This window comes from Asterias amurensis, chromosome 21, assembly GCF_032118995.1.
Source record: "Asterias amurensis chromosome 21, ASM3211899v1".
Taxonomy (NCBI): Eukaryota; Metazoa; Echinodermata; class Asteroidea; order Forcipulatida; family Asteriidae; genus Asterias; species Asterias amurensis.
Genome location: NC_092668.1, coordinates 4,509,905 through 4,521,398, shown reverse-complemented (window position 1 = coordinate 4,521,398; position 11,494 = coordinate 4,509,905). Strand labels below are relative to the sequence as shown.

Sequence of the window (11,494 nt, the reverse complement as noted above, 5' to 3'; positions counted from 1 at the left end):
CAGGTAATCTTTTTGTCCTTCTCTAGTCTTGGCCCAAGACGCTAGTGCTCGATACTGGATAGTGTACTACACGCAGTTGTAAGTCGCTAAAGCGCGCCCTCTTACGGTATGATTTATTTTTCTGGCGAGCTTGAAATCTAAACTATGCTTTCGGGCCGAGTCATAGAGTTATTATTATATCCGAGTGAAGAATATATGGCGAGCAACTATTAATAGGCTAGATTTCAAGCTCGACAGTAAATTAAATCATAGTGTAAGAGGGCGCGCTTTAGCGATTTAGAGCTGCGCGTAGTACACCATCCAATATCGAGCATTAACTGACATACATATACTTGTCATTTGATTGGTGGAACTTACTTCACGTGACATTCACTATAACTACCATCCGCACCGGCGATCAAAAAGACCTATTCGCCCATGGGGAATAGCATTTCCCAATCAACAGTTAGGATCATCCTTGTTCCCAATGTTTTCGAGCAGTACAGCGCCGCCGCGCCGCTGCTAAAACATAGCAGCACCTGTGCAAAAGCTTGTGATCCGATTTGTGCATTGTTGCCGCTACGCGGCGGCGCTATATTATTTTTGGTCGTCAGTAATTTGTGTGTGATTGCTCGCCTCGTGAAATGGAACAGTCAAAATTTTACCTTGCGATAATATTCCTCCCATTCCACTCTGAGCCACTCAATATTTGTATACTATCGTCTTGGTTGGGTTGGCCATGGAGGTAGAAGTTTGTAACTCTTTCGAATAATTTTGAAATGCAAAGTATACCTCTGTTGTGGAAATGTTATTTTAATCCCATGTTAATGAAGAAGGGATTTGTTTCTGAAAAATGCTATTATCAACAACTACAGTGCTTCTTACCAAGTAATAACTTGTTATAGTCATAACTCGTTGGAGTAATTATCAAAAGTATACCTTCCCTTTAAAGGCAGTGGACACTATTGGTAATTACTCAAAATAATTGTTAGCATAAAACCTTTCTTGGTGACGAGTAATGAGGAGAGGTTGATGGTATAAAACATTGTGAGAAACGGCTCCCTCTGAAGTGCCATAGTTTTAGAGAAAGACGTAATTTTCCACGAATTTAAATTTCGAGACCTCAGGTTTAGAACTTGAGGTCTCGAAATCAACCATCTAAACGCACACAACTTCGTGTGACAAGGGTGTTTTTTTCTTTCATTATTATCTCGCAAGTTCGATGACCGATTAAGCTCCAATTTTCACAAGTTTGTTATTTTATGCATATGTTGAGATACACCAACTGTGAAGGCTAGTCTTTGACAATTACCAATAGTGTCCAGTATCTTTAATGAACATTTTTTTTAATTCATTATTTACATCGACACAACGACGGTTTATGACGCGTTGCGTCACGAATAATGGACTTTGACCTCAGCCAGAAACAACAGAGGGCGCTAGATCAGTACAAATGGCGCCGCCCACAACACCAACAAGCAACCATCAACCATTTTTTGACATGGGGAATTGTTTTTGAGCAATAACCTCGTGATCCTCCTTTTAGTACACACTCGATGAGTGGTTTTAAACCTCTCTAGCATTGTCTAGAGATGGCTAGGATAAAACTTGAAGGTCGGGAGATCTTCCCTGCGAAGACAGAAGGTGGAAATCCAAACGTTTGCGTCGATACACCGTTCATTCTTGCAAAAGCAAGGCAAGTAAAAAGTAACGTTAACTTTCCAAGCAGTTATTGAGTTAATCTGTTAATAATAACATTTTTGACAGTCAATTGCAATTCAAAATGTCACATTGTAAAAACTTTCTTATTTCTTTTAGCATGTTGAATGAGCGTTGCTGTCTAACTAGCACTGTATAGTTCTGTCAACTGCAGGCTGTACCACTGTTTACTAGGCATGCTACTGCTAGGCCTACTTTATTTTTCAACTGTGTAAAAGTTCACCAGTTCAGTTCAGGGGTTCAGTTGGTCGGTTTGTCTTTTTCTAAAAAAAGTTATTCGTTCTAATTTTTACACAGAGGGGAGTACTATAGCCTAAACAATAAAACTAGCAAAAATAGAAGTGTATTGTCAACAACAGGGTCGAATGTCATTGATAATGATGATGTCCCATTAATTTGTGAATTAAATATTTTCAAATCATTTAAAAATGGGAATTCCGTCCACCGGAGACTCTGTCCCCTCCTTTATGATGAAGTTATGGGCTGGAGGGGAATGATTCAACAGAGGGCGCTATCATCATCGGTAGTTTGTACCTGTTTTCCGTATAGACGATGTGACCTGTGACATCACATGTTTACAAAAGAGCCACAGAGCCTGGACTTCCTGCAGGCATGATTTGTACACAGCCTAATGGAAGAAACCATAAAATCTTATATTTTATGGAGATTGCAAGGTTTAATTCTTATCAACTTTTGATATGATGAAAGGGGGGCACATCTCAAAACTTGTCCAGCTTTTACTTTCATAATTCTTGGATTTATGTGGAAATTATGACACAAAATGTCAACTTTCCCTTATGACCTGTGCAGTATTGTGCCTGCCCGAATACTCAAAGAATGTACAAGGTCACTCTTAGGCCCTATTGTAAACAAAGTTCACATGGTCTATACATGGCGGACATTACTTCTAGAAACTATTCGGTAAGCCATGTTTGCCATAGTTTCTAGAAGAAGGGGGACCAGAATCTCCAGGGAGGGGGCGGGGGGACAGAATGTTCTGCCACACCTAAATATTAAAATTGTTACGCCAGGCAGATCCTTATGGCTCAGCTTGTTTTATTTTTTTGTTACTGATATTAATAAACAAGTAACCAACATTTAGAAAGAACTTATTAAATACTGTGATTTTAGACTACGTGGTTCAGTGAGATACGTGTAAGCTCCTTTTATCCCAATAAGTAAGATATTATTATAGATGTTGTTAAGATATTATTATAAATATCAAATTGACTCCTACATTTAAATGGATAGTTACACTAATACTACTTACGGACTGGTTGATAGATAAACGTTATGGCGAAAGGGGTTTACGATTATTGCAAATATACCTTGTAGTAGCTCAGTATTGAGATTCTTTGGGTTTAGATAAAGTAGGGGCCTAGATACAAAATCGTAATGAGTAATGCACATTCTCTCTTCAATGGACCGTTCCGGCTTTCCACTAAGCTCCGTCCACCGCGCACGTGAGCAAGACACGTGTATGAACACTCCCAATGACATTCTGTACGATTCTTCCGCGCGTGCCAAACATACGCGCACGCATGACCGAGTTTGTCCGACCACAATCATTGCTGTGATTGGTCACATGGGTGAACGCGCACAGTTTGATTGATAGGCCGGATCGGTCCATTATCAGATTAGAAACTAGCAATGATAAAGGTCATTCACTGTTTGTTCTTGCATTTGTTTTAACGACAATCCTTGTCTAATTAAGTTCTTCATTGTTTTTTACTCTAGATGGGTCGGAGATGAAGAAGTGTCTATCTGTATCGCATGCAACAACAAGTTCAACCAGTTACGTCGTAAGCATCACTGCCGACAATGTGGACGAGTACTCTGCGCTAAATGCTGCAAAGAGAAAGTTCCTCTTCCACACCTAGGCCTTGAGGATCCGGAAAGAGTCTGCGATCTCTGTTTGCCGATTTCAGAACTCCTCACAAAAGCTCGCTCAAAAATAACAGTACGTATGGCGTTCTTTCTCCCTTAGCAGGGGTCCGCTGGCCAAATGCCTGTTTAAAGACAGTGTACACTATTGGTAATTGTCAAAGACCAGTCTTCTCACTTGGTGTATCTCAACATGCATAAAATAACAAACCTGTGAAGATTTGAGCTTGATCGGTCTTTGGAGTTGCGAGATAACTATGAAAGAAAACACACCCTTGTCACACGAAGTTGTATGCTTTCAGATGCTTGATTTCGGGACCTCAAATTCTAAACTTGAGGTCTCAAAGTCAATCAAATTTGTGGAAAATTACTTCTTTCTCAAAAACTACTCAGCTTCAGAGGGAGCCGTTTCTCACAATGTTTTACACTACCAACCAACCTCTCCCCATTTCGCGTTACCAAGTAAGGTAATAATTATTTTTAGTAATTACCAAATAGTGTCCACTGCCTTTAAACACCCGAGGACCAGTCAAAGTATGGTCCAAGTGGTCCGGCTGGAAAGTTCAGTGTTGAAAAACATCCCTTTTTAAAATGAATGTTAGGCTAGTAAAAAAGCTGACAGACCTGGGCCCAATTTCATAGAGCTGCTAAGCAAAACAAATTGCTTCTAGCATGACATTTCTCCCTTGATAAAAACAGGATTACCAACCAAATTTCAATTTGTGCATTTTCCTTGTTACTGGTGATATTCAGCTGTTGTTTGCTAAATCCTGAAAATCACGTGGATATTTGGTTGGTAATCCTGTTTTATCAAGGAAGAAATTTCATGCTAAGCAAATTTTTGTGCTTAGCAGCTCTATGAAATTGGGCCCAGGACTTCAAATAAAAAGCTGACTGGTCCTGCTGGCCAGTCAGTCCCTGAAACAGGTAAACCTTAGACATAAAGTAGTTTCATTTAGATGTGAATTTTGTGAATTTTTCTTTTTAGAATAGATTTGTAATTTTTTGAATGTCCTCTTCTCAACAGTCGTTTCAGATCGAAGCGGCAAACGGAATCTCTAAAGGTGTCCAGGACCCTCAGACCATCATCCCCATGGTAGAGCTAGGAGGGATTCAGACTCTGATCTACCTAACCAGAGTCAACTCCAGCGATCAGGTCAAACGAGCCTGTGCCTCTGGTCTGCATATCCTGTCCACGAATCAACCATTGCTTTTTGTCCTGGCAGAGGCCGGAGCTATTAAAGCTCTATGCAGGTAAAGAGATTGTGGGGCTTTAGAGAGGCACACTGGTCGATTTCACAAAGAGTAAGGACTAGTTCTAGGAGTTATTAAAAATTTAAGGCTAGTCCTTTAAGTTGGGACGAGTAAAGCATCTTAAAGGCAGTGGACACTATTGGTAGTTACTCAAAATAGTTTCTAGTATAAAACCTTACTCGGTAACGAGTAATGGGGAGAGGTTGATTGAATAAAACATTGTGAGAAACGGCTCCCTCTGAAGTGACGTAGTTTTCGAGAAAGAAGTAATTTTCCACGAATTTGATTTCAAGACCTCAGAATTAGATTTTGAGGTCTCGCAATCAACCATCTAAACGCACACAACTTCGTGTGACAAGGGTGTTTTTTCTTTCATAGTTATCTCGCTACTTGAACGACCAATTGAGCTCAATTTTTCACAGGTTTGTTATTTTATGCATGAATTGAGATACATCAAGTGAGAAAACTGGTCTTTGACAATTATCAAAGGTGTCCAGTGTCTGTAACTCGAGAAAAGACTAGTCTTAACTCTTTGTGAAATCAACCCCTGGACACCTTTGGTAATCGTCAAAGACCAGTATCCTAACCTAGGGCCTTTCTCAAACCACGGCTTGGGCTCCGGCTCAGGCTCCGCGTGCTGATATCCGTGCAATACGCGCTGCTCCAAAATGCAGGTTACAATGCAAGCTGCATACACAGCATGCGGAGCCTAAGCCTGAGCCGGAGCCCAAGCCGTGGTTTGAGAAAGGCCCTTAGTGTATCCCAACATTATGCATAAAAAACAAATCTGAGAAAATTTGGACTCGGTTGGTCATCGAACTTGCAAGAGAATAATGAATGCAAAAAAACCTCATGTGTGTACTTCAGTCTAAAGGCTTCAGGTCTGAAGTCTTTAAATTTGAATTAGAAAACCTCTTTCTCAAATACTTCGCTACTCCAGAGGGAGCTGTTTCTTTGAATGATTTTACTATCAACAGTTCTCTATCGCTCGTTGCCAAGTACATGTAAGTTTTTATGCTAACAGATATTTGAGTAATTACCAATAGTGTCCAGTGCTTTTAAGCCATTTGGTGAGTGGGATAACTGAAGGATTTTAGGACACTAGGGGGCAGCAGACTTCCCAGGTAACTTTCCACTTACTGAATTTTGAGGTTGGGTCTACTTCAGAGAATGATGCTAAGTCTGCTGCCACCTACTGTCAAAAGTCTCTCTTTACAAGGGACTGGCAAGGACAAGATCATCATGGTCAAGTGGTTAGACTGCAGGACTTGCAATCACAAGGTTGTGGGTTCAAATCCACCAATTAAACGCTGATTCCACAATGACTAAAATAAATACTGTCGTCGAGTTACTGAATCACAATTTCTTGATATGTGTTCAATTCATAATCATAAGACGTTAAACCAATGTCTGTATGAGAGAGATTGGTTGTTGCCAGCTTGGTGTTTATATCCCCCTGTGGGAGTTTGCCGAGTTCCCTTGGTGGGAAGATCATCTAAACAAACTACAAACAGATAGCCAGAAACTGATCTTCTGACCCAATGTTTCATTGGATGTACATGTGCAATGAGGCATTTAGTACCAGAGTGATAGTGATTTTGTGTGTGCGTTGGTAATTTTTTTGGAATGTTTAAATTGCTGATCATCTTCCTTTTGATTTCTTTATATTGTGATTAGAGAAAAACCTATACATGTAATACAATAATTTACAAGGTTTAAAAGATGTTGGCATAGGGGATAAAGCATATTATTTTGTTTAACTCTTACACCGTTGTGTATTAAGCACTGTTTAATCATTACTTTCCCAATTTCTGTAAAAACACATCCACAGGCAATTCACTCGTGTGGGTTGCTAGAGCAAATGTCTTTATCTCCAATGCAAAACTAAACATCTATTGAATTGTTACGGTACCCGCTGCTATCACATAAGATTCAAAGTGCCTCTAGCCACTTGGCAATCTCGGTGGTTTAGTTGGTAAGACACTGCTGTAGAATTGCAAGGGTCGTGGGCTCGAATCCCATCCGAGTAATATATGCCTGTGATTTTTTTCACAGGACTCGGGAAAAGCACTGAGTAGGCCTATACAGTGCTAACACACATCGGTGTAAGGGTAAAACCAAAATTAATATTCTTTTTATCCCCAATGCACATTTATCATAGCTATTACATTTACAAGATGTTTGTTGTTTTCCTTCTGGTTGTCTTTGCAGTGTCTTGACAAACGTCTTGGAGTCCCAAGAGAGAATAATAGTTGATGGACTCAGTGCCTTGATGATCTTCTGCAAATCGGCTGATCTCAAATCCAGAGGTGAGAGTCAAACGTTTGTTTATAACTTGAATACCTTGCTGCCTGATCATTAAAAGATCTGCAGAAATATGTTAAACTCTTCATGGAGCAGTTTTCTGATCTAGTTTTCTAAAGAATTCTGAGGTTTGTAAAAGCATGTGATTCTCGTACCTTAAGCGAAGAAATCTGCTGCAAAGCAAGGCCAAGAAATTTGGCCTGGTATGTTGAATTCAATCTTGATTGTCTCTTGATGATAGTCTGTTCTGCTGCCCTCTTGTGACTGCCTTTTTAATGTTTCTGAATCAAACCAAGAGCTTTGAAAAAAAAGGGACAATAAGACCTTTATCATGGTGCAGCCATCTGGAGTTCTCCCATTGATATCAATGTTACCAAACCGAGGTTGGAAGAACAAAATAGTCTGGTTCCTATTTGCAAAATGGTTATTAGCATTCATTATTGTTACTCGAGACGATACAAGGTTCATGACAAAGATGGATGCAGCATGATGAAGGTCTATTGTTACCAAAGGCGGTTTCATTGTTCAATCTGCTATCTGATTATTTGTAGTAATTCAAGATGGGGCGTTACAGCCTGTTCTTCAACTCTGTGGTGTCTCATCGAGTGCTATCGCTCTCCTGGCAGTCAATACATTGAATCTCATCACTGAAGACACTCAAAGCCACAAAGCCATCATTGAGGTGAGTCAGAAAAAACACTCACTTTGTTTAAAGACACTGGACACTATATATGGTAATTGTCAAAGACCAGTCTTATCACTTAGTGTATCGGAACATATGCACAAAATAACAAACCTGTGAAAATTTGAGCTCAATTGGTCGTCGAAGTTGCGAGATAATAATGGAAGAAAAAATACCCTTGTCACACAAAGTTGTGTGCTTTCGGATGCTTGATTTCGGAAAATCAAAATCTAATTTCTGAGGTCTCGAAATCAAATTCAAATATTTTAGTGGAAAATTACTTCTTTCTCGAAAACTATGTGACTTCAGAGGGAGCCTTTTCTCGCAATGTTTTATACTATCAACAGCTCCCCAGTGCTTGTTATCAAGTAAGTGTTTATGCTTATTTATTTTTAGTAACTACCAATAGTGTCCAGTGCCTTTAAGCAAACCTTAAAGGCACTGGACACTCTTGGTAATTACTCATGATAGTTGTTAGCATAAAAACCTACTTTGTAATGAGCTGATATTATAAAACAGAAATGAAAGACTTCAGGCCTGAAGCCTTTTATTAGGCATCTGAAAGCTGACAAATTTGTGCAACAAGGGTGTTTTTTCTTTTATTATTCTCTTTGATTACCAAATGAGTCCAAACTTTCACAGGTTTGTTATTTTATGCATATGTTAAGATACACCAAGTGAGAAGACTGGTCTTGGACAACTACCAAAGGTGTCTAGTGCCTGGAAATCTATTATTGCATGATACGTTGTTTTTATACAAATGAAAAAAAAACGGGAGACTGAACGAAGGATGAGCTACGTGTAGCAAGCGTAGGAAGGTTAGCACTGGTCAGTGTTGTAGCCATGGTGGGTGGTTCTGGGCGGGCCTGCCCAGGACTCACAACGCGAAGTTTAGAAATTTTGCCCCACTTCAGCATTAATGGTCCCATAATTAAGTAAGAAATATTTTGTTGATCCGCTCTTCCTTGGTAAACTTTGAATAAGAAAAATGGTTTCGTTGCCAACCGTTAAAGTTAGTCTAGCTACATGTACATGTACAACCCTGAAGGTTAACATGGGAGGGGAGGGTGTATATTGTAGAACTCTATTAAAAGGTATTCCCACACGGTTGAAGCTGGTCTCCAGATCCGATTATGTTTACAATAGCCCCCTCTGTTGACACTTTCTGTCCATCTGAAGCTTCACACTGTGTCCAATGCTTCTCTAGTGTTACTCCATTGACATGTTAGAGAGGGAGGCTTGCAAGAGCTGTACCCCAGTCAACCTCTAAAAGCCCCCCCCCCCCCCCCCATCACACTGAACTTTGTCTAATTTCGTTCTGAAAATATAAACTAGTCGAACAGGCTTAAACGGAGTGGAGACAATGTTGTAGAAACTTTTACGATCTGTTTACAAACTTCATGGATGGGCTCGGACTGGTTTGATTGGGAAGGGTGATCCAGTGGCCAAAGCTATACATTTAAAGGCAGTGTACATGTTTGGTAATTGTCAGTGTCTTCACTTGGCGTATCCCATCATAAGCATAAAATAACAAACCCGTGACAATTTTGGCTCAACTGGTCATCTAAGTTGCGAGAAAATGAAGAAAGAAAAAACACCCTTGTTGGACGAATTTGTGTGCTTTCAGGTATGAATAAAAGACTTCTAGCTAGAAGTCTTTTATTATTTTAGTGAGAAATTACCTCTTTCTCAAAAACTACATTACTTCAAAGGGAGTCGTTTCCCTCAATTTTTTATACTATGAACAGCTCTCCAATGCTCGTTACCGAGTCAGTTTTTAAATTAAATTTTGTTTTGAGTTATTACCAAAAGTGTACCTTCCCTTTAAAGCCAGACTGAACCCTTTAGTATAAAAAAATATATTTTAGGAAGGGTTGGGACGTTTTGAGAAATCTACTTAGTTAGGTGTGATCTAGCTTTAAGCGCATTCTAATTTTTGGATGGGAAGGAAACTTACACGTATATTTCTTCATTGCATTTTTATGCCAGCTGTAAACTATGCAAACTTAAGATTTTTTCCAAAATTCTGTAGCTAGAAAAGGGTCTTTTCAATGTTCAAAAAGATAGCAAAAGCACTACATGGTTGCTGTGCCCAGATTTGGCATTTTTCCTAGATTTGACTAAAGGATGAGATATTTCCGACTTTTAGCTGAACTAAACTGCATTTTACTTGGCCCAAAGAACATTCATTTGCCAGATTTAAGACATGAATTGTCATAAAAGTATCTTTTGATGTTTTAATGGAAGCCATCACAACAAGTTAAGTGGTCAAATGAAGTTTCAATTCACAGACTCAATATTAAAGGCAGTGGACACTATTGGTACATGTAATTACTCAAAATATTTATTAGCGTAAAGCCTTTCTTGGTGACGATGACGAGTAATGGGGAGAGGTTGATGGTATAAAATATTGTGAGAAATGGCTCCCTCTGAAGTGCCATAGTTTTCGAGAAAGAATTAATTTTCCACGAATTTGATTTCGAGACCTCAGATTTAGAACTTGAGGTCTCAAAATCAACCATCTAAACACACACAACTTCGTGTGATAAGGGTGTTTTTTCTTTCATTATTATCTCGCAAGTTCGATGACCATTTGAGCTCAAATTTTCACAGGTTTGTTATTTTATGCATATGTTGACATACACTAACTGTGAAGGCTAGTCTTTGACAATTACCAATAGTGTCCAGTGTCTTTAATTAACATTTTTTTAATTTATTATTTACATCTGAAAATGAAGTCATAAATACAATGTAAGCATTATAAACAAGTACATGTGTACGTGTATGTAGATAATAGATGTCAAATTTGCATTGGGGACAAAAATATTAAATTTTTGTTTTTACAATTTTACCCATACAATGTACACCGAGGTTTCACACTGGATGCAAATTATTTGTTGCACATTTGTGCTGTCAAGGGCGCTGTTTAAAGCCATTGTACACTTTCGGTAAACAGTATTGTCCAAGTCCCACACTTCATGTATCACAACTTATATATAGAAAATAACAAACCTGTGAAAATTTAGGTTCAATCGGTCATCGGAGTCGGGAGAAAATAATGGGGAACACCCATTCTTGTTTCCGCGCGTTTCGCCGTGTCATGACATGTGTTTAAAATAAATCCGTAATTCTCGCTAACGAGAATTTATATTGTTTTAATGTTTTTTTAAAAAGTAAAGCATTTCATGGAACAATATTTCAAAAGAAGTCTTTCATGGTCATTACCTTTTGTAAAACCCTGTAAATTATTTGTAAATCTGTGAACTTTTTTTTTTTTTCCTGTACCGAAAGTGTATAATGGCTTTAAAGACTTCAAACAATAGTGGGGGGGGGTACACTTAAAACAGCCCGTACATTGTACCCTGAAGGGACATCACATATCGCAAACGTGTGCGCACACGTATGCAATGTCGTGAAACAATTCGCATATATGTGCGCACACGTATGCAATGTCGTGAAACAATTCGCATATATGTGCGCACACGTATGCAATGTCGTGAAACAATGCGCGAATATGTGCGCACACGTATGCAATGTCGTGAAACAATTTGCGAATATGTGCGCACATGTATGCAATATCGTGAAACAATTCGCATATATGTGCGCACATGTATGCAATGTCGTGAAACAATTCACGAATATGTGCGCACACGTATGCAATGTCGTTAAACA

General features: G+C 39.0%; 1 protein-coding gene across 1 annotated transcript in view; it reads left to right on the top strand.

Moving 5' to 3' along the window:
• Nucleotides 1–1,433: 1,433 nt before the first annotated feature.
• LOC139953258 (uncharacterized) overlaps nt 1,434–11,494 on the top strand; it is a 35,216-nt gene continuing 25,155 nt past the window's right edge. The window contains exons 1-5 of the mRNA XM_071952730.1: nt 1,434–1,675; nt 3,436–3,658; nt 4,610–4,836; nt 7,048–7,145; nt 7,692–7,822. Coding sequence (XP_071808831.1) covers nt 1,572–1,675; nt 3,436–3,658; nt 4,610–4,836; nt 7,048–7,145; nt 7,692–7,822 — 783 coding nt within the window. The 5' untranslated portion in view covers nt 1,434–1,571. The remainder of the gene's footprint in view (nt 1,676–3,435; nt 3,659–4,609; nt 4,837–7,047; nt 7,146–7,691; nt 7,823–11,494) is intronic.